This window comes from Electrophorus electricus, chromosome 24 (genome assembly GCF_041902795.1).
Source record: "Electrophorus electricus isolate QZ-2024a chromosome 24, ASM4190279v1, whole genome shotgun sequence".
In the NCBI taxonomy this organism is placed as follows: Eukaryota; Metazoa; Chordata; class Actinopteri; order Gymnotiformes; family Gymnotidae; genus Electrophorus; species Electrophorus electricus.
In genome coordinates, this window is record NC_137520.1 from 12,867,712 (window position 1) to 12,890,229 (window position 22,518).

Genomic DNA, 22,518 nt, shown 5'->3' on the forward strand with positions numbered 1-22,518 from the left:
TCTCTGAAAGCGTCCGAGAGGACGTTTCTGAAATGTGCCAAACCAGATGGATGACAGACCCAGAGCTGATGCATTTATCAGCATTTCCAGTTCAAAGAGCTGATCTGTCAGAAAGGTTGGATCTACTGTGACAAAAAAAAAAAAAAAGGAGAGCGAGAGAGCGAGAGAGAGCAAAAATGGATTGCATCCTGGTGCAAAGAAATTTGCTGAGGATATATGTTTTCAGTAATGGAGAATTGGAATTCCATTGCGTCATACTGCCATTAATATAAAATTTCACAGAAATAGCAGAGGATAAAAATCAATTCTCCTTGAAACCTCTGCAAGGTCAGAGCATGGGCCATGGCAGAAGGAAAGACGCGTGAAGAGGAAAGAGACCAGAGACTCGGAAAAGATTTCCCTCCAAGCCCACAGTACTCCGAACATTCCACCGTACTCTGACAGGATTCCGAATATCTGCGTTCTGACTCTGATTCTCGCAAGGCAGCTGCTACCCAGGCACCGCCATGTACTCCTCTGAAGAAAGACGGGCCTGGCTTGGCCCCGCCCCCCTCCGCTTCAGGGTCTGTTCAGGTTCCTGTTGTCGTCTCCCTGTTACTGTTTTTATTCCGGCATGCCTTGGACATTGCTGAGGACGGCCATGAGCAAGCAGCCAAACCCGTTACTGGCTCTTCCCCTCACTGCAGTGTCAGCCAGCAGCCACTGATGCCATCGTAATGGTGGAAAGTGCCCTCGGACTCCATTATGTTGTGTGTTTATGTAAGCATGGTGTAAATGTCCTGTGTGTTTGGCTGCCATGGCTAGTAACGACGGAGTTATGCAGGCTGAGCTCCAACCTGCTCTGAGTGCTGCTGCACACGTGTGTGTGTGTGTGTGTGTGTGTGTGTGTGTGTGTGGACGTGTTTGTGAATGTAGCTGCGTTAGTGTTGAACGCTTTTTTTGGACTGGTGCCGGAAAAGAAATCATTGGCTAGCAGGTAGCGTTTTTGGCCTTGCCATGGTGGGCCTGTCACGAGCGTCAGGTATGCACACCTGCCCCCACCTCACTTCTCTCTTTCCCATTTTTCAGCTGAAGGACTTTGCTTAGACCTGCCTTTGCCCAGAGGGTGGAGTGTGTGTGTGTGTGTGTGTGTGTGTGTGTGTGTGTGTGTGTGTGTGTGTGTGTGTGCGTGCGTGCGCAGGAGCAGGCTGAGGAGCTCCAGGCTGGCAGGGCTGGCCTGGTGCACTGAAAAAATTATTCCACAACTGGTGCAGTTTAAGAGGCAATTCACATATCTGAATGTACTAGACCTAGTTTAAGCAGGTTTTAGACCGCCCACACACGTGCATGGGAATGCATGAATTAGCAAATAACCTCTTAACATTTCGCTCACCATCACCCGTGACCTTTATTAAACCACGTGAAACCAAGAAAAGGCGCGCATGCTGCAAAGCGAGAGTGTTTGACGGCTCTTCTCTTTTGTAGAGCTGCTCCTCTGTGTGTTCCCTGCTCAGAAGCTTGTAAACGGAGTTTAGCCAGCTTGTCGCCGTGGCAACACTCCAGCGGGCGGCCTCTCAGTCTGAAGCCTGCAGAAGCAGAGGACTCGATTCTAGCAATCTTTTTTGGGGAAGTCCACTATGAACAAAGCGCATGGTTAGGGAACAAAAATGGAACAACAACAACAACCCCCCCCCCCCCCCAAAAAAAACAAAACAAAACAAAAACAAAAACAAAAAACAACCCCTTTAAAATGAAATTTCCATAAAATTAGCTTAGCAAACAGAAGAGGGGCGCAGCGCTAGAGAGAAGACACACATGCAGCAGTCAGAGAGAACATGTTAGTCAGAGAGTCCACTAGCCATGTGTTCCACAACAGTCTTCAGAAGTAGCTAGAAAACTGTTTACTATGAAAGGAGGCGTGTTGCATTTTGTTTTTCGAAAAGAACAGAATGTTCTGTATATGATGTTTCGTAAATGTCAGCAACTGCAAATGTAGAGGCTTCAGCTCTGTACAATTCAGTCCTCATGGCAGTTGGGTGTCCTGCCTTGTTTCTGTGCGTCTGTCCTGAGCAGTAGTGGTGATCTGGTACTGCGCCCCAAATACTCCCAGCACTCATCTTCGTTGGAGGGATAGTTATGGGAGAGCACACCGCACACCGCCAAACACGTGCACACACACACACACACACACACACACACACACATGCGCGCATGAACAAACACACACGCGTCCACCCCAACCCCCCACACACACATTCACAAACACATAACACATTAAAACAAAGTTACTATAATATACATTCTTACACACCAACAAACACAGGCACATCACACCCACACTCAACTAACATGTATACACACCTCCCTCCCACAACAGAAACAAACACACACACAAACACACGTCTGTGATGCCTCACGGTGCGTCAGCTGCCCAGTAGGCACATTGACCCAAGACAGAACAAACTAAGGTCACAGCAGGCTCTGGACACTTTGTGAAACCTGAGTGAAACCGGCTCTCTACTGCCCCCTAGTCTGCCATAAGCACTCCCCACGGCTCAGCTCATCCGGCTCTTCTGCAGAGCCACTGTGATACCCTCAGGAATCATTTATATAATCCCCAAAATCCCCCTAGAGGCCAAAATGGCCCTTGTTCTTAGCCTGGAGATGAAAGGCGACGAGTGTGAGTGGAGTGTGAGGGGCAGGGGTGGATGAACGCCCGCGTGACGTGTGTGTGTGTGTGTGTGTGTGTGTGTGTGTGTGTGTGTGTGTGTTAGCGCAGCACCGAGCTGGTGCTTTGATATTGGCCTGAGAAGGAGCAGGAGAAACTATCAACCCTGAATGGGTTCCGATTGGAATGAGTCATCCGGCCCCTTTGTGCAGTGCTGCCGGTGTCTCTGAGTCTCCATTCCGGCTCCGAGTTGCTATGTATCTAGTTCATCTGCAAAGTTTTGGGTGCCTGAGTGGCTGCCCGTTTTCCCGGCAAGTCCTCGAGGATTGCATTTCCGATTTCTCTCAGTAATGAAAAACAAGCGAACTCCATTTCTCTGACTTTTCTGCATGCTGCCCCATGCAGTTGACCCCGAATATGCTGCCGGGTTGCGATTCCATGGCACCTGGCGTGGAGGTGGACCATTTCAGACAGACCTTCAAGGGCGCTATCCAATTCTGCCTGTGTTTGCATGGCAGCGTAATGCATAGCCACGGGGGGGGCCGTGACCTTCCCAGCACGGAGCACCTCACGCTGCTGCGCCGCAGACAGAGGTACTGACAGAGAGAACCAGAAAGCAAACACCCCACCCAGCAGTCTGCAGGAGCGCGGAACGACGCATTTCGACATGAGCATGTCGCTCGGCCTCTCAGCACCGAACGCAGGAAGCCTGCTTGAGCTCTTGGTGTCTGCTCTCTGATGGCGCTTTAATCCCCTGCCGCCCCCGAGCGACTGCCTGCACGAGGCTGTGTTGGGGCACCACGGATGCAGGGAGGAGAGTGTATGCTTAGGGGCAGGGCGGTGGGCGGGGTCTGGTGCAGCGGCCGCGGTAGAGGGAGAGGACGTGCTCCATAGATTGGGTGTTTAATGAGGTGCTCATTCACTCTGGGAGATTTCCATCGGATCTCATCATCAGAGCAGTGTGCACAGATGTTTCTCACCCCTCCCACACCTTCAGCTCGCGGAGACAATGACCTCTCAAACTGCCTCCTCTCTTTCTTTCCCTTTTTTTACTACTATTGATGTATCATCCCCTTCTCGATCTCTTTTTCTTTTCAGATTTCTCTCTCTCTCTCTCTCTCTTTCTCTCTCTATCCCCCCCCCCCCCCTTCTATTTCTGTCAGAAACAATCAGTGGATTTTCCAACTGACTTGCCCGGTACTGCCGCAGTCACATACGTGGGTAGAGGTATGGTAGAGGCCGGGGGGGAGCGCGAGAGAGGAGGAGGAGGAGGAAGAAGAGCAGAGAAGCAGAAGAAGGTCTGATGAATGGAGAGCTCAAGCTGAAAAGGGGGGTGTTATGACTTGAAATCCCTTTTCCCAAAGTGTCACATCTGTCCTGGTGACATCCACGCATCTCATTCCATCGCTGAGCAAGCGAACGTGCGGCCTGTCTGCCTTTTTTCCCGGAGCGTCGCGTGTTCCGGTGACTCACCGGCAAGTTCGCGCTGCGGTTCAGCCAAGCAACCTGCCCAGTCATGCAGACTGCCAAGATGTGCATCATATAAGACCTGCAGGTTTGGTTTGGGTTTGGGGTTTTTTTCTTTCCTTGCTGCAGAGAAACATCTCAAAATAGCATTGGGATAGAGGGAGATGAGGGTGCATATGAGAGAGAGAGAGAGAGAGAGAGAGAGAGAAATAGTTGCGGAGGTGGGGGAGAGAGCTGCTTCTAGTCACAGGCTTAGAAGATGCAGTCCAGCATCCTTCTGGATCAGTGGACATCAGCTGCCCGCATATGTCACTGGTAGCCAGAGATGCGCATTGATATTCATTGCGTTAGACACTCTGACAGATCTCTAGTTGGCCCCTCCTGGACTGAGAAGCATATTTACTTAAAGGATAATTGTAGCAGATAAACTGGCCCCTTAGACATGCTCATTGATTTAAATTCAGGGGCTTTCTAAGAGATATTAACACTGATAGAGCTTTGTTCTTATTGCAAACACACAAGCGTTTAAATAAGCTGTCTAGGCAGGGTGTGCACTAGTGCCGTGGTGTTGTGACGGAGCAACGCTGTGACGAATAACGTCCCCTCTGGCTTTTGTGCCACGCAGCACCAATCACACAGTTGGATCAATTTAATGGGCGGCACATAGCAACAAGCAGGAGCAGGCATCAGCTGTCTGTGAGGAGGACGATGGTGTCCTGATGCTTCAGTGCCTGTGACCTCCATGTCCTTCACTGCAGGCTGCAGAGAATCATAGCAGCTATTTCTGATTGTTTTCCCGATCAGCAAAGGCTGTCCCGGAAGGGGTTCTGCACGGAAGGGCCCCCGGAAGACGATAAAATGAGAGATGATTAGGAAGAGAAGGACTGATGGTGAATATGTGCGATTTAAAATCGTCGTCTTAAGTGAGTAAATTTGTGGGTCTCCTCCTTTAATCCACACGAATCGTAAGGAGTCATTGATTTCACAGTTGGCTGAGGAGAGAGAGCGAGAGAGGGAGAGGGAGAGGGAGAGAGGGAGAGAGGGAGAGCGAGAGAGAGAGAGGGAGAGGGAGAGAGAGAGAGAGGGAGAGAGAGGGAGGGAGAGGGAGAGAGAGAGAGGGAGAGGGAGAGAGGGAGAGGGAGAGAGGGAGAGAGAGAGGGAGAGAGAGAGAGAGAGGGAGAGAGAGAGGGAGAGAGAGAGAGGGAGAGGGAGAGAGGGAGAGAGGGAGAGGGAGAGAGAGAGAGGGAAAGGGGGTGGCAGCTTGTTCTCTGTTCGCTGCGTTTGGCATAGTGGGAAGACCCCTTCAGTCATCACCTGTTAATCTCCCATCAAGGACTGGAGCAAGAACATCCGAGAGAGCACAAGGAAAAGACCACTAACGACTGGAAATGCTGGAACTGCACCAGCAGGCTTTGTGCGTTCAGGGGAACTGGTGAATAGGTGCTCTCCTACCATCTCATTCCTCTTCATTTTCCCAGTTAGCAAGGCAACAATAGCCAAAGTGTCACATGGACTCGTCCTAAACTATGACTTTAACCGCTACTGCAGCAGCCCACCCCAATCCCCAGATGTCTTCTGGATGGCGTCTTCTCCGTGTCTCTAATTGAGGCGATTTACTGTTGGAAAGGTATGTGCAGGTACACACTGAGCCTGGGGGAGAACTCACTCCAGATTGTGCAGGCTGGGCAAGTCCTGGCCCGGGAGAATCCAGTTGGATTTTTCAGTGCTGGGGGAGTCTTGTTGGCTCGTCCCGGGATCGTGACCTCCGATCCCGATCACGGAGGCCCCCGCTGGATGCAGATGCTCGGACGTAGATGAACACGGCCATGGATCATAACTCCATTATCAGGAGGAAGAGGGAGAGATGGAGGCAGAAGGAGGCGAGGCAGCTGATTTGGGATGCACGGCACGTGGACGCACTATAACCGCGACTTCTGCAGCTCTCCTCTAGAGCGCTGTTTGCTCAGTCATCATTTACTACGGAGAGAGAGAGAGGGAAAGAGAAATAAAGGGACAAAAGGGGGGAGAGAGAGAGAGAGAGAGGGAGGGAGAGAGAGAGAGAGAGGGAGAGAGAGAGAGGGAGAGAGAGAGAGAGAGGGAGAGAGAGAGAGAGAGATAGAGAGAGAGACAGGGGTGGGGGGGTTCATTTACGCAGGAAGGAGGAAGTGAGAGAGTCTGAACACAAAGAGCGAGAGTGAGAAAATCGCTCCAGATACACAGGCAGGATGTGAGCAGTGCTGCAGAGCTGACGCAGAGAGCCAGGTGTGTGTGTGTGTGTGTGTCTGTGTGTGTGTGTGTGTGTGTGTGTGTGTGTGTGTGTGTGTGTGTGTCTGTGTGAAGCTAGTAGTGGTGGCTACAAGCACACACTATTCATCAGGAGAGGCGTCTGGTTCACTGGGTCTGCTGTGCTCCACTGGGTTCAGGCTTTGTAACTGCAGTAATCTCGTCTTGGTTCACACCATACATAACCTCTCTGATGGATAGTTTAGCCTGCCTGCTCTGTAGTTGGTGTGTGTGTGTGTGTATATGTGTGTGCATGTGTGTGCATATATTGTTTTTTCTTGTGCATTGTTGTATAGCAGTCCACAGCACACCATAACAACACACAAAAGATTACTCACCACAGGAGGCTTTTCTTACTGGAGAGGAATGGAGAAAGACATCCCACCTACACCCCCCGGACCCTCACACACACACACACACACACACACACACACACACATTCACCCACTACCTCAGTCAAACTCCCCTCCACCCCTGCTTTTTTAAAGTGCTAAAAGAGGAGTTGAGATGGAAGCAGAAGGCGAAAGAACGAGAAAGGAGGAGAGGAGAGGAGGAGGAGAGAGGTGGAGAGGAGAAAGCAGAGGGGAAATACGTGTGCAAGGGGTCTGAATGTAAGCTAAAGGGAGCAGTTAACAAAGGGAGGGTACAGACACTAGCTCAACACTCTGTCCCTTGGGGAGGGGACAGATAGAGACAGAGTGACCCCCCCCCCCTCCCTCCAAACCCCAGCCTGACCACCTCTTTCCTGCAGAGCGCAGGGCCAACAGCATGGCTTATGTAAGAGTGTGACAGCGTGCGTTTGTAAGCGCAGCGCGTGCGCTGCCGTGGTTCGCCTCTGCTGCGCGCTCCTGCGTGTGCATGGTTGGCGCACATGTGCGGAGGAGAAGGAGAGAGCATGTAGAGCCAAGGTCAGAACAGAACAGCACCCTCGAGGGCGGCAGGTCCGTGTCTTTAGGGAGCGGCACGGCGGGGTTATTTATAGAGCGTCCTCTCACTGCTGTTATGAGCAGGGTCCTAATGGAGGTGACGGGCAGAGCCGTGGCTCACGTGTGCTGTGCGTCTAGGCGGCGGGCAGCCTGTGCAGGGCCAGCATGTGTGAGGCAGGCAGGTCAACCTGTCCTCTCTGCTCCGAGTCCTTCAAAAGAGGACGGGTTTTATAGGCTGGTCGAGCTCACACACGCCCTTGCTTTGTGTCTCCTCTCACTCTCTCTCTGTTTCTCTGATGAATGCTAAATCCCTATAACAAATGTTCAAATGTTTTATAAGCAGGCAGAGTGAGATGCTAAAGAATTACTTAACCTTTATCTCTCTTCTTCTCTTTGCGCTCATGTCAGTGGGAGGGAGACTAAAGTTGTCTCTCACAGTGTGCAGCATTTTCTTTTACTGTTCTGCTGACAATTCAATGTTCAGATAATCGTTGTTTTTTATAATTCTGCTTAGCAAATTGCATGATGCTTATCTGCACAAAAGGAGAACATGATATCCTCTTCTCTCCAAGATTCTCTATTTATAAAACTGCTTCTGTCATTTGTGGTCATATACCAAGGACAAGTGGCCCAGTGCACTTAGGGAGATTGGACCCGAGCTAACGACACACACACTCACACACACATACACGCATGCGCACACACACACACACACACATACACACACACACACACACACACACACACACACACACACACACACACACACACACACACAGACAGAGTCATCTTGTGCAGTGGGCTCATTTGTCAAGCAGCTACATATTAATAAAAGACACACAGCCACTGTAGGTATATAAACTTGTCAGATATGGGCAAACAACCCAGTGACTTTGCTTGCTTTGCAGTTTATTTTCTCTTTCCTCACAGGGACACACACTATCGAATGCAGACGTTTCGGTGAACTGCTTACAAAATGAGTTAGGGGGATTGTTTTCCCTGTGGCCCTAACCACTATCTGTGGCGGAATCTCATGGAGCCAGATCCTTCCCTCTCCAATGAATTTGGGTTAATCCAGCCATCCGCGCTGAGTGATAGGATTTCATACCTGAGGGCAGGCAGCTTTGAGAAGGCGGGTGGGAAAGAAAGGTTGCCTATTGTTTTGTCTGGGCGTGCACTCCTGACTTTTAGAAGTCAAAGGGGGGGGGGGGTGGATTGCCTGCAGGCGGATATCTCAGGACAGGTGGAGAAAGGCAGAGAGGGGGTGGCTCTGTTCTGGTGCGCCAGTCAATGGTGGAATGTTTCTGTGTCTTTTGCGTACGGATGGAACGAGAAGGTTCGGCCGTGACTGATCGCGGACCTGCAAAAGGCCTTGAGCAAGTAGGGATGGTCGAAGGACAGCAGAGAGCCCCGCTGATCCACGAGTTGTTTGAGAAGGGTGGGTAAATGACAAATCCTCCACCTTTAAGAGTGGATGGGGCTGTGAGTGTAGAGAGCAGTAGCTCAGCAGCCACAAGGCTTCAGTGTTTCCAGGCCTCTCCCTTCTTCTGCACCCCGGCGTGTTCCTGCGATTCCTGGGCTCTTCACACGGGCAGCAGACGCTTCCCGAGCTTCTCAGCTCCGTCTATGAGTCCTGCAGCAGTGTGGAAGCCCCACAGCCAGGAACATGCAGTGGCGAAGGGCAGATCATCTCGCAGCCAATCACAGAGCGTTTAAAAACAAAAAGAAGGAACAGTGGGGCTGGAAAAGTCCAGGCTGGTTTTTGAGTGGGGCATGCGGAGGGAGGCGGAGAGGGAGAGGAATGAGGTTAGCGATCGGAGGCGCACGTTCGCGGCGCTCCGGCGCGGGTTCGGATCTGTGGCCTTTCTCCAGCAGCTGTGCAGTGGCACAAAGACAATCAAGGCATTTACTGTAATAGATATGGGCACCTTGTAGCAATGAAATATCCGGCAGGTGGTGTGTGTGTGGTGCACACATAATGTTACCTGTGCACGCAGGGATTATAACACTGGCAGGTATGCCCATGTCTGCATGTGAGTTTAGAAGTGCTATGTAGGTGCAAAGGTGTATATATATTCTATGAATTACAGCCAGGATGTAGGTTTCTTTAGATATCTTAGCCCTGCTGGAGTTATTACCTTTTCCTGAGTCTATCCCTGTGATCTTGACTGAATACACACACACACACACACACACACACACACATACTGTGCTTACTGTTACTTCAATCAATTTCTTCCTCAATTTCTAAATCTACCAATGGAAGAAAAGGATTTATACCTGTGTATAATACCACAATATATACAGATACTGTGATTGCTTTCTGATTTGGCTTGACATGTCTGTTCACAGTAAATGCTTTAACAAAAGGCTCATTGCTAAATCTGCATGTACACATCAGCGCACGTTTCTTGGTTCTCTCATGTCATATTTAGCCTGTACTGGCCTACTGCGATTGAGCTCACTGAGATTAAGTCAGGACGACACATGGGTCTCAGGCATCGGTTGTTTTTGATGCGGTGCCATGTTACCGTGTTCCTTTTTGTTAGCTCCATCCACGGGTTGGTGTGGATGAGGCTACGCCTCCGTCATTCCAGTGCTCCGGCCGGCTCCTGCAGCTCGGAGGTTGGAGTCAGGCTCCAGTGCCACGCTCAGCCGTTCAGACACCGGCGATGGAAAGCTCAAAGTGGTTTCGTGACGCCTGGGTGCAGTTAGGCTTGGGGGGACACCATGTTGGCGTACAGGTCTGGACATAGGCGAGGTGCTTTTCCACCAGAGAGACAGCCCAGTAATTAAAGTCCCACAGCTTGGCTTCACCTACTCACCAGAACAAGCCCGGGTCGTTCCGGGGGCTTTTGGACTCTGCGCCTGTTATTATCTCTCCAGGGTGTCATTACAAACGTATGCTCCACTATTTCATCTGACCATGTCTAGGTGTTTGCAGATGGCTGTCTGAAAACAGGTTTTGTGTGTGTGTGTGTGTGTGTGTGTGTGTGTGTGTGTGTGCGCGCACGCACTGGTGTGTTTGACTGTGATGAAACTGGGACAGGTGAGGCCTGTTCAGTAATTTTTTTTGCAGGGATGTAACATGTGACATGGTTTGCAGGGATGTTCCTGCTGCCTCTGCCTTTCTGCCGGTGAGACTCAGATTTCGGCGACGCGCCTCCGCGTGGCTTCATTTATTTGCGTCCCCTCTGTTAGTTCTTGTGCAGGGTAATGTGAGATTGAGCTTTGCCCATACAAGCTCTTTCAGCGCACCTTTGATTGACTGTAATCCAAAGGTCGCCGCAGGATTTCAAACTGAACTGCCGCCCCAGTTTTCCTGCACAAACCAAAGCCCGGTGTATAATTCAGATGCCAGCAGATCAAGATAAAAGAGTGAAATTACAGCAGCATTAAATTACGTTAGGGCCACTGTGATGTCACATTTTATGCAGGCATATAATTTGTGGTGGCACTTTAAATCACAGGTCTATCGGCGAGCACGCAAAGATCTTTTTTTCATATCTCTCTCTCTCTCTCTCTCTCTTCTGCTCTTTCGTCACACAGGCACACCCGCCCACGCACACGCACACACACGCGCAGCAGAAATACTGTATCCATATATGCGTGAGGGCTGAAGTCTGACATGTCGGGACTCATTCTGGCTTCCATGAAACTCTGCTTACGGACTTGCACACCATTCTGGCCACACACTCAGCTCCTTGGTGTGGACTCCAGGCTTGAACCTGTGCCTAACAAGGGGGAACTATTCAGAGTAGCAACGGCCACCTTCAGTGGCACAGCGTGACGCATGTGCCTTCAGGCGTTGAAGTCAGTGCAGATCCCGGAAAAGATCTTATCTTTCTGTAAAAAATAAATAAATAAAAAAAGTTTTGAATTACAAACATTGGGGAAAGAGATGCTGTAGGGTATGACTGGGAAAACAAATTGATATTGCGTGTCAAAAAGTTATAATCTCAAGGATCAACTGCATTAAGTTGTTCTGTTGTGTCCAAGCAGGGGAAGTTACAATAGCACCCCCTTGTGGACAAAAGTAGCTTAGTGTCTTTACTGTGTCCTAGTCATAAATGATGAATGCTGAGTTGCTTCTCTTCCTTGTCGATAATATTTTGAGGTCTCCAAGCATGCTGGAAATGTTACCTGATTTTGGAAAAGGGAAGTATATCATAAATACCAATAAGCTATTTTTTGCCTAGAAAATCAAATAACTATACATTAAAATGAGATTTGTTATTTTGGCTTTTTCTCATGTGGCGGAAACATTTAGATGTCGTATTTATAGTTACACAGTGAAATCCTGTGGATCCAGAAATGGTTCCTGAATTCAAGAAAGCTGAGATGAAGTCATGTGTCTTTTAATCTTCTTATCCTAAGTACTGCTCACAGATTTGAAATGACTGCTTAGACTGTTGGCTTGAATTATGGTGGAGCTTTGTGGCAGAAATGAGGAGTAGAAAGATTACTGAAAAAGCTACAATCAAAAATGAACAACTCCTGCTTCCCCACATACACACACAAGCTAGAAAGCAGAAACTAAATAAAACTATAGAAATGACTCAAATAAATACTTATTTGATACTTATTTTATATATAATAGATATTCATAAATATATAATATTTTATAATTACAAAAACACAAACTAGATAAGCCTTCACAAGCCTAGAATTATTTTAAGCACATTTGTTGTTGTCATTGAAAGCTACCTCAGTGTCAAGCCCTCGGCAGGAAACTGCAGTGTATTGCAGTGAAGCTGATGCAGGGCATTTGTTTATGTATTTTATTTTTTCTCTTATTTTCAATGCTTTAAACATTCACTTCCTTGGTAAGTATACAATTCCCTGAAAACCTGAAAAGTGCCTGTAATCTATTCATTCACCCCATTCCAGAAACAACTGTTTCCTTCCACTGTTCAGGACGGAATGGGCTAAGTCTGACCTTTGACCCTTTATTTCAGCATATTTATTCACTTCAGGAATTGCTGTCCAGCAGCCAGATGATGGGCCAAATGACATCGGCACACATTGTTTAAAGCCTCAGTTATTAATTTTAATAGCATTAATATGTCCTGCCGTCGGCTGGCCTTGAGCCTGTGCCGTGCAACGCACGCTCCCTGACCTCCACCGCACAGGTACACTAATTAAACGTACATCTGTCACTGGCAGTGAGCTGGTGGCATGTTGCTGACCCAGACACTTAGACAGTGCAGCATCTAACAACAGTATATGTCCAACAAGCTCCTGATGAAGTGCATGTTGGTTGTGTGTGTGTGTGTGGGTGGGTGTTTTAACTCACTGCAGTGCTGTTTAGTCTGGAGGTTGATTTGCACGGTATATTGAGTTGGCAGTCAGGTAAAGGTTGTGCCTCTCAGCAGATGATGGCAGCATGCAAAGTGGAGTTGTGCTGCCTGCCTGCTAATGAGAAGTAAACTGGCTAAACGAATGAGCCATTTCTGCAGCCTTGGTCACAGCTGAGCACCGGCAACGCAGACGCAGTGGCCGTGTGCCGTGGAGAGAATGGGGCGGGGCTTCACGTCGGCAAAGCATGTGCAGTGGCTCCGCTTGTTTACGATCCCGCGCTTCAGAAAACGACAGAACAAAGAGGCCATGAGTAACTAGCTGAGGGATCTCAGATTAAATGCACCTTTACTACAGAGATCAGTAAATGAGTGAGTGGGAAATGTCTGGAGGCTAGCGTTTAACCTGTGCTTGACGCCCTAGCTACAAATGTACAGATTTCACCCTTCTCTCTCTCTCTCTCTCTCTCTCTCTCTCTCTCTCTTTAAATGATAACAGTCATGAAATATTCAGCGTACCAAGAAACCACACAAAGCAAAACGGTGCCGTGCCTGAAATAACGAAGTGTCCCGCGTTAAGACGTCGTGAAGAATAGGCGGCTCGGAGCCTCGTCGTTCAATAATTGAACTGTCAGGAGAGACAGCCGTTGTGCCCGCAGAGACAGGGTAATGATGCTGTGCTTCTTCCCCTGCTCAGCGCCTCCACACACATGCCCCGTGTGTTCCCGTTTACGCTGCTCTTCCGTAGGCCCGCGGTCACTGCCCTCTGCCTCTGAGCGCTGGATTACTCGCTCTGTTTGGGACATTCGGACCGGGCGGAGGCTCGGCTGTTGTTCTGGGCTTCGAGATGTTCTCCCCTGATGATGTAAGCACTCGTAGAGTGTTCAGTCATTTTTTTTCCACTAAGGCCATCAGGAATTGTTTACAAACGGTTCGGAGGCGTCTATTGGCTGATGTTACGGTCAATATGGGTGTACTGCATTAATCTTCAATAAGGGTGATGAGTCATGTAATAATAATTTAGATGCGTGAGGCAATGAGTGAAGTGGGTCCATCAGTCTTACTCTTGTCATTGATGGAGTTCTTTCTGAACCCAAGCTGCTTTTTCCTGCTATGCCGTGAGCCGGCGTCCACTGATTGGTCAGGGCAGTGGCCCTCCTCCAGCACATGATTCTGACAAATGTGCATTTGAGTGCTCAGCTCCCTCTGCTCAGATCTCACCCTCGGGTGGCACGTTCTGCACACCGTGTGTGCGTGTGTGGGCAGATTGGACTTGGCCCGGCTGCATCAGGCATCTGTAGGGCAGGCGCTCAGTGAGACCCTCTTGAAGACTCTGCTGACTTCTCTCTCTCTCTCCCTCTCCCCACCCTCTCTCTCTCTCTCTCTCTCTCTCTCTCTCTCTCTCCCTCTCCCCACCCTCTCTCTCTCTCTCCCCACCCTCTCTCTCTCTCTCTCTCTCTCTCCCTCTCTCCCCACCCTCTCTCTCTCTCTCTCCCTCTCTCCCCACCCTCTCTTTCTCTCTCTCTCCCCACCCTCTCTCTCTCTCTCTCTCTCTCTCTCTCTCTCTCTCTCTCCCCACCCTCTCTCTCTCTCTCTCTCTCTCTCCCTCTCTCTCTCTCTCTCTCTCTCTCCCCACCCTCTCTCTCTCTCTCTCTCTCTCTCTCTCTCTCTCCCCCTCCCCCCCCCGTCTTTTACTCTTTGTATCTCGCCGTCTTTCTCTTTCTAATTTGTTACGGTGTCAGTGCTGGGACAACTGTGTTCATGCCAATCCAGCAGCCATCTTCTTCCCTTTGTGCTCATCCCTCTTTCTTCTCTCTCATATCTTTTTTCTTATCTTCCTTTTGAGCCTTTTTTGAGGCACAGTGACACTCACACACTCACACACACACACACACACACACAGAGTGGTTTGGGGGATCTCCCAGCTCTCTTCAGTACAAAGCAGTCCAAGTATTCAAATAATAATTTGCTGTAATGTTGCAGTGGGAGAAGGACTAACCAGCCTGGGTGGCCTACTGCAGCCCGTCATCTTAACCAGTTAAATTACTGACCCCTCAAAAAATGATTGGCCAACTAATGACCTAGAGCTATGGAAGTCCAACTGTATGTGTGTGTGTGTGTGTGTGTTTTAATACGCCTTTACTCCTAAACAACCTCAGAAATCTCATCATGTTTGCTCAGCTGCAGTCTTTTTGAAGCTGATCTCCAGCACATCTTTCCTTCTTCTCGCTCTGCTGGATCACCACACAGGCTTGGTGTGAATGGTGAAGACAGCAGTGGAGATACCTGCACCCCCAGGCTCAGGCATCAGAGAGATGTTGTAGGGACATCTGTGGTTCCATTTATCAGGGCCGAGCAGACCCCGGAATTACAGAAATTTGGCAACGCGCCTTCCCGGGCCTTTGATCTGCTCACGGCTCTCCGTCTAGTACTGAAGCACGAGCACCTCCCGCATGAGCTGCACTGCTCTCGCACATCGCCCAGTTCACCCCGAAGATTCCTCCGTGCCGAGCCCTTGGCCTTGCTCACCCTCCTCCTCTGGCCTCTGGGGTATCTGTGGTCTGTTTAAGAGCCATGATTGTGGCTTCCGCATGTGCTGCAGGATTCCTGACATGTCGTGCGCTTTTAACGACTCCCGCGCCCCCTGTCTGGCAGCCGAGCTCGTCGCTTGCTCATGCCACTGCAAACCCCCGATCGGGTTCCCGGGTCCTGGCAGGGGCGTGTGCAGACCGTGCAGCACGTTGTAGCTCCCAGCAGCTCCCTGCCGCAGCAGGGGTTAGACGAGGCTATTAAGACCCCAGTATTATCATCAAGGCAGTTTGTCCATCAGCGTACGATCTAACGGTGCTGCGTGGTCTAATCAACACTCTTGTCTGAGTTGATATCTAAACCTCTAAGCAGAAGCAGCTGTACTTTTGATTGTGTGGCGTGTATAAAAACATTTTCTTACTGCATGATAATTAAACATAATCTATGACACTCTGGGTGACTGCCAGTGTGGGCGCACGCATGCAAGCTGTTGTTCATGAGTATATATATGATATACTCTTACTATCTATCTATCTGTCTGTCTATCTACCTGAATAGATAACATTTTGCTTTTAAATTTGAATGCCTTTATTGTTTTTGCATAAACTACAGTGAAATTCGACGGCTTTCCTTGATAGTGCAGGAGAAAAATGAAGGGAAATAAGAATAGAATAGTTACAGTAATAGATAATATATAATAAAACATAAATAAAATATAATAAAATGTACAATATTCCACACCAGACTATTATATCTTAAGAATACTGCATATTACAGCATTGTACATTGAGAATATTGCACATTCTGTGTTCTAGAAGTGCAATCAATTATAAACAACACAGAGTTGAAGGCTGAACAGAGTTCAGTGAAATAATGGCTCTTGGGTAAAAACTTTGTTCTAGATTTAATGGACCTGTAGCACCTTCCAGAGGGCAGCAGGTCAAACAAGTCCTGTCCCAGGTGGGATTTTGACGGCTCTGCTGAGACAGCGGGAGTTCTAAATGTCCTCACGGGAGGAACGTGGACAGGCGTTCTTTTTTTGGGGCGGAGGAAATGACTCTCTAGGGTGCGCTCCTGTCCGAAGAGGATCAGCTGGAGAACCGCACAGAGATACAGTAGCTCGGCTTCATGGAGCAGTGTTAGAAGTACATTTCTCAGTCACGTTGTTCCTTCTGAGGATCTTCAGGATGGCAAGTAGAGTTGCCATGCTGGACATTCTTCATGCTGTTCGTAGTCCATGAGCGGTTGTCGACCATCTGGGTGCCCAGGAACCTGAAACCAGAGACCCTTTCTACACAATAAAGGGGCGACAGCAGATTATTTTCCTCCTGAGATCTATAAAGGTCTTAGAGATCCTTTGGTTTTAGAGGTTATTCTTTGTACATCACCCTGTTAGTCTTTGGGCTTCATCAAACTGAATCATGTTATCTGCAGAATTGACGACAGTATTTGTAGAACGAGAGGGCATGCGGTTGTGGGTATTCACTGTGTAAAGCAGGGGACTGACCACAACTTTGTGGGGAGGGTGGAGGAGAGGTGGAGGCTTGCTGTCAGTGTCTCAGAGTGGTCAGTCAAAAGGTCCTTGAACAAATGACAGGAAGGTTGAGAAAGACCCAAGTCCATTAGCTGGATTGATGAATTTAGACAGGGACAGGTTGGACAGGTTGGTGTTTGCTGTAGGCTGGTGAACGTCTCAGATGCTTACATCAAACTTGGCAATGAAATAAGTGAGGTGTCACCATTAATAGCTGGATTTGGTGATGCACTGAATGCATTTTGCTTTAGCTTCTCTGATGCCATTTCTCAACTTGGCTCTGGCAGCACCGTAGTGGGCTTCGTCCCCGGATGCTGTCATAGTCCGTTAGTAGTGTTGGACCTCCTTTGTCATCCATTGCTTCTGGTTGGGATACGTGACATTGTTGACACAGTTCTCAATGTAACAGAATGTGGACATCCATGTCCTGATGTTCAAAGATATCTCAATTTTTCCTTTCAAAGCAGTCATGCAGTGGAGAGTCTTTATGAGAGTGGAGAGTCTTTATGATCTGTAGAACATTTTCCTGAGGGGATGTATGCTGGGGTTAAGTGCATGGATAGGTGGTCTGACTGCAGTAGTGTTGTTCTATGAACATACTTTGTCTAGTGCATTTTTCCCCACTGGTATCACATTTAATGTGATAAAAAAAAGTGCTCAAATTTATGGAGCACTACTCTTAAATCATTTTGCTTGATGTTTCTACATTTACTGTATTTAGCTGACACTTTTATCCAAAGCTTACAATTATGACTGAGTACAACTTGAGGGTTAAGGGTCTTGCTCAGGGGCCCATCGGTAGCAACTTGGCAGTGGTGGGGCTTGAACTGGTAACCTTCTGATTACAAGTCAAGTACCTTAACCACTGAGCTACCACTTCTCTATAATATGAACTGCTTCAGGACAGGGGTTCGTCTGAATGCCTATAGCATTATGCATGTGATCAGTTGGGATATACACGGCAGTAACCGTAACATAATAACAATGGTAAATTCATATGGAAGGTGGAAATGTTTGCATTTATTGGTCAAATACTCCAAATCAGGAGAACAGGGACTTTCAACGGTTTTTGTATTAGTACACCCAATTTTATGCATGTAGATGCTTAACTCCCCTCTGGTCTTACCAACCTGTTCCTGTAATGGTGGCACGATGTCCAGCATGTAGCTTGGTCGCCATGTCTGGTATGAGTGAATGAAGCCTGGCCTCAGTCATTAACAGAACACAACAATCCTGGATGAGTTCACTTGCCGTAATCTTTAGTTTCCACACATCCATTTTGCTGGTGATGGCTCTGGATTCACAGCGAGGCGCTGGTACTGGAGGGGAGCCCTCGCTTTTATTTTCCACATCTCCACTCCCTCCATCTCATTCAGGAGCCAATCACAATCCCTGGAGAGTCCGAGGTCCAGGATGTTGTGTGAAATGTAACAGCGTGATCACTGCATTTTTAAGACATAGGCGGTGTGGTGGCTGTAGGTATGATTTGTTAGATTGAACTTAACACTTACAAACAAAAGGGCAGAGCTGAGGTCAGTGCCACTGGTTAGGTGTGTATGTATATATGTTGTGGTGACTGGTGGTCTGTTACCCTGACCAGTTTAATCACAATGACCAGCATAACAACGATGCTGGAACTGTTTTAGCCTGTTGTGCTGCGTCTGTAGGACTGCACCTGTTTTAAGATGGACGCGCTCCTCTTCACAGCTGCTGATGTAGCTCCAGTTGTTGCAGGTACAGACATCAGCATGTATAGCTGGTGCATCGCTTTATCTGACTCTATGTCTTTAAAAACCACCAAGATGTCACTCTGCTTCCCCCTGTTGCCTGGAAGGTAATGATCTGTGTACAGGGCTTAGAGCTCAGATTTCTCCATGCATCAAAGAAATGGCCATAACTTTTATGCAAATTTAGGAATGCCTCCTCAGGAAAAACCTGACTCATTTCATCTAATTTGCTTGGATTGATTATTTCAAGGCAGTGCATTCTTTCCGAACTGGAAAAGCACTGAGAAATCTGCTCGCTAAGACGCCCATGTACTGATTTCTGTAACGCTCCTGGAGTTGCTGCAACCGTGACGGTTGCTGACGCTGTTGCCTTGGCTCGTTTTCAGGATCTGATATAAGATTTGCTGCTTTTTGCATACGCAGCTTTGAAAGCCTCCTCTGACCCTTTTCCTTTACAAAAACAAGATAACACACAATTCTGTTGGCAACAGAGGACATCCATAGCCCTCTGCTGCACAATGCTACAGACTGCACCTGTTTCTTAGAAGATTTGTTCATATATATTCAACATAAAACCAAACTCAGTATCCTCCAGTGTCGTGATGAAGCATTGAGTGTCTTCTGTACTGTGGTATTATAGTCTGTAGTCTGCAGGAGCCTATCACAGTTGGTGCTTACTACCCTTGATGTAAAGGTCCACTGAATATGAGCATTTCGGAACATCCTGCAGATACAAGAAAGGCCATCAGCAAAAGATTAGGAAAACCTGACGTGTGCTGTGGTCAGGCTTTCCTCAAGGACAGCGTGTTAGTCGCTTGTGAGTTTAAAGCAGGGACATTATTGCAACAGTGACAGGGATATCCGGAGTGGATGGCAATAGTCCGTCGATAGCAGAGAGAAGCAACCAAAACCGAATCAGGGAAGGCAAAGATATGTTAACCAGCAAGGCGTGCATAGGGTAAGTGATCCAAGTAAATGTGCGCAGAAAGGCTCAGCTGGACAACGCACAAAACCAAAACAAGACTATGCAAAGTTGTGCTATGACAGAAGGCCTTATATAGGGACTTGGATTATAGTCTAACTAGGAACAGGTGCATTAGAACTCTGGAATCTGGGACCGCTAAGAGGATTCTGGGAAACACTGTTCGATACAGACTGGACAGGCGTGAAGGGCATAACAGTTACGAAAAATACTCCGGACTCAGGCAAGCATTTCGCTCCCTGGGAAAACAGCATTTATGGAAATTTCTGTAACTTTATTCTTGAAATTCATTCAGAGAGCAAAGCATGACAAGCCCTTCACACGCTTATGCCCCAAGTTTTCTTTGCTGTTAAAGCCCAGCATGTGTTAATTTAACACATCAAAGACAGACTGGGCATCTTGCCCTCCTGAAACATCAAACACTCCCAACAAATCACTCCTGAATTGGGCCTGCACTGTCTACATACTGAACTACCGCAGACAGTTGCGCATGACGTGATGTCAGCTCTCATCTGCTTGCCACGCAATAAGGGAGCAGTGTGAACTCCATCTTTCATTTCATCAAGGACGAGTTAAATCATTCGGAATGGAACGAGACATGGCAGAAAATCCCGAGGATGAGTGGATGTGTGGCGTCATCAAGACGTCATCCTTCTTGGCTAAATTTTCAGAGCATTTTCTGATTCCCCGTGTTAGCAGATTCACTACCCTCATCGTGACCTCTGAAAGTTAGAATTTGACGGTCAGTCGGTGATATCACATCGGTCAGGCGGTGAAATGACATTGGTCAGGCGGGTCAACTGTTTTTTTACTTAATTTTTGTTTTGTGGGTACAAGTGAGAACGTCTGGATACAAGCTACAATAATTACATAAAGCCTCTAATAACCAAATACAAAGATGTGTAAACGTAACAAAATAAAAGCAACAAACAAACAAAAGCCCAGTAAATATCAGTAAATATCTGAGCAATCAAAAAGTAAAAATTGTTGCTACTTTGTAAAAAGTAACAGCAATGAGTAGTTGGGTATATTAACATATCAGACGTACTCAGATTCACTCTTGAAATTGCACTGCATGATTCCAGGGAACGTTAGCAGTGGTATCTTTGGAAACAGCACGTAGAAAGAGAAACAGCAAGAGAAATTGGGAATATTTATGGATATTACTAAACTTTGGTTTTACAAATACTGCTTTATGAAGGCACCAACTGAAGCTCCACAGCCAACTGAATATAAAATTAATGATGTCATTCTCTCTCTCTCTCTCTCTCTCTCTCTCTCTCTCGTGTGTGTGTGTCCTACAACATATGTATGTATACTATGTGGATGTGATTTAGTGTGAGAGAGGGAGCTAGGTCCCGAAAGGCTGCTTTAATTTAATGAGGTAATTACACACCAGGGCAAGGAAGCAGTGAGGACCTGATTTATATATTTTGGCTGTGGCGCACTGCCACCACACACACCATGCCTCTAAAAACTGCAAGGACAACTGCACACACACACACACACACACACACACACACACACCACAAGTCCTCTGCTTCAGCTCCCTCTTTCTTTCTATCTCTCCATTTTCCACCCTCTCTCTCTCTCTCTCTCTCTCTCTCTCTCTCTCTCTCCCTCTCCAACGGGTGTCGGTTGTCACCGTTTCCAGGCTGTCATGACACAGCTGCCGTAATGAAGGGCAGAAGGAGCTGCCGTCCTCCTGCTGCTGGGTGAGCTGGGCGCGTGCCGTGCCAGTACCGCAGTGTGATGGTGAGCGCAGTTCAGAGGGCAGCGTGCCGGAACGCACACCCCGAGCCCAGAGCACACCACTGCCTCTGCTGTGAGCCGCGTTTAGGACAAAGGTCACCTAAGTGCATGAGGGAGTCATGACTAGCGTCAGCTACCAGAATGTCTGACACATCATTTCTTTTTTGTCAGCAGGCGTATACACAACACTAGTCTCTCCCTGTCTCCCCCTTCTCTCTGGTCTCTCTCTACATGTCTCTCTCTCTATGCCTGTATGTATTTCTCTGTCTTGCTCTTTCTTTGTATGTTGGCTTGCTGTTATGAAGTGTTGAAGGTCTGATCCAGTGGCCTGTGCGGACATGAGTCCCCCTACCCCCTACACACACACCTCCTCCTCTCCTCTCCTCTCCTCTCCTCTCCTCTCCTCTCTCCACACGCATGCTGACAGCTATCCAGAATGACAGCAGCCGAGCCGTCCACCATCCACCCAGTGAGGGCTCTCGTTGAGAAGCATGAGCGCTGCACCGCTGAATCGGGAAAGCGGAGACGGTCGACAAGCAATCTCAAAAGAAGCTGAGAAAGGCAAAAAAAAAAGGGCGCCAAGATTAAGAAGCGGCCTAAGACCGAGATAGACAGCACAAGCGGGAGAGTTGGAAGGGGCTGGAGACTTAAGACTGCAGCGAGCTAGAGGCGAGGAAAAACCCGCCTGCGAAAATTAAGCGGCTTTCGGTGACTGTTAAAGCTGTATTCTGTCGAGAGACTCCTTTCCCAGGCTCCTCCACAAGGTTGCGCTGGGTGCCGGGGGATGAGAGCAGAGAGACATGCAGGCGGGGGAAGGTGACAGAGGTTCAGCGCGAGAGAGTTTCATAACACGGCACATAACCCTCCCTCCCTGTGTAGCAGGCTCACGCCACCAACATCAGAGCACCTTTCGGTCTCTTCACTGGTCCTGTCTGTCCACATCTGCCCAGAGATGACTGATGGCCGTTTTCTCCGCAGTAGTAATGTGACATCTAACTCCTCTGCTGTCTACAGGAAGTATCAACCGAACAGGGGCGGTCCCCACTTTTCTGCGGACCCCTACAGTGATCCAACCTCATCTGGACATGAAGCCCTTCCTGCAGTTTCCCATGGAGACAGCCCCACCTCACAGCGTTGGGCTCTTCCACAATTTTAACACGGTGAGCTGTAACACCCCCACCACACTCCTTTGGGTTCTTCCACAACATCAGCTTGGTCAGTAGCTGGCTTCCTCACACACGTGAGCTTACAGGTAGAAACAAATGCCGCCTAAATCCTCAATTCTGTCGTTTAACAGGCTGATCTCGGACTGCTCTGTCTGTGTGAGTGACCGAGTTCTCTGTTCCACAGTAGGCAGGGTTTCTGAAACAATGC

General features: G+C 48.4%; 1 protein-coding gene and 1 long non-coding RNA gene across 11 annotated transcripts in view; one reads left to right on the top strand and one right to left on the bottom strand.

Annotated features, from left to right (window-relative positions):
• The window catches only part of znf385a (zinc finger protein 385A), a 63,365-nt gene that overhangs the window by 16,593 nt on the left and 24,254 nt on the right, over window positions 1-22,518 (top strand). For 9 of the 10 annotated variants that reach the window (XR_014119721.1, XR_014119725.1, XR_014119722.1 and 6 more), the window contains exon 2: window positions 22,159-22,304. The exons of the other annotated variant lie outside the window; for it this stretch is intronic. Coding sequence is in view for 2 of the 9 variants with exons in the window: in XM_035522620.2 (XP_035378513.1) it covers window positions 22,159-22,304 (146 nt within the window). In the remaining 7 variants the exon portion in view is untranslated. The remainder of the gene's footprint in view (window positions 1-22,158; window positions 22,305-22,518) is intronic. 10 annotated transcript variants of the gene reach the window in all.
• LOC113589189 (uncharacterized) lies at window positions 1,215-6,952 on the bottom strand. Its single transcript, XR_003411934.3, has 3 exons — window positions 6,736-6,952; window positions 5,781-6,091; window positions 1,215-1,565 (listed from the first exon to the last, which is right to left on the bottom strand). It is a non-coding gene; the product is annotated as an uncharacterized LOC113589189 (long non-coding RNA).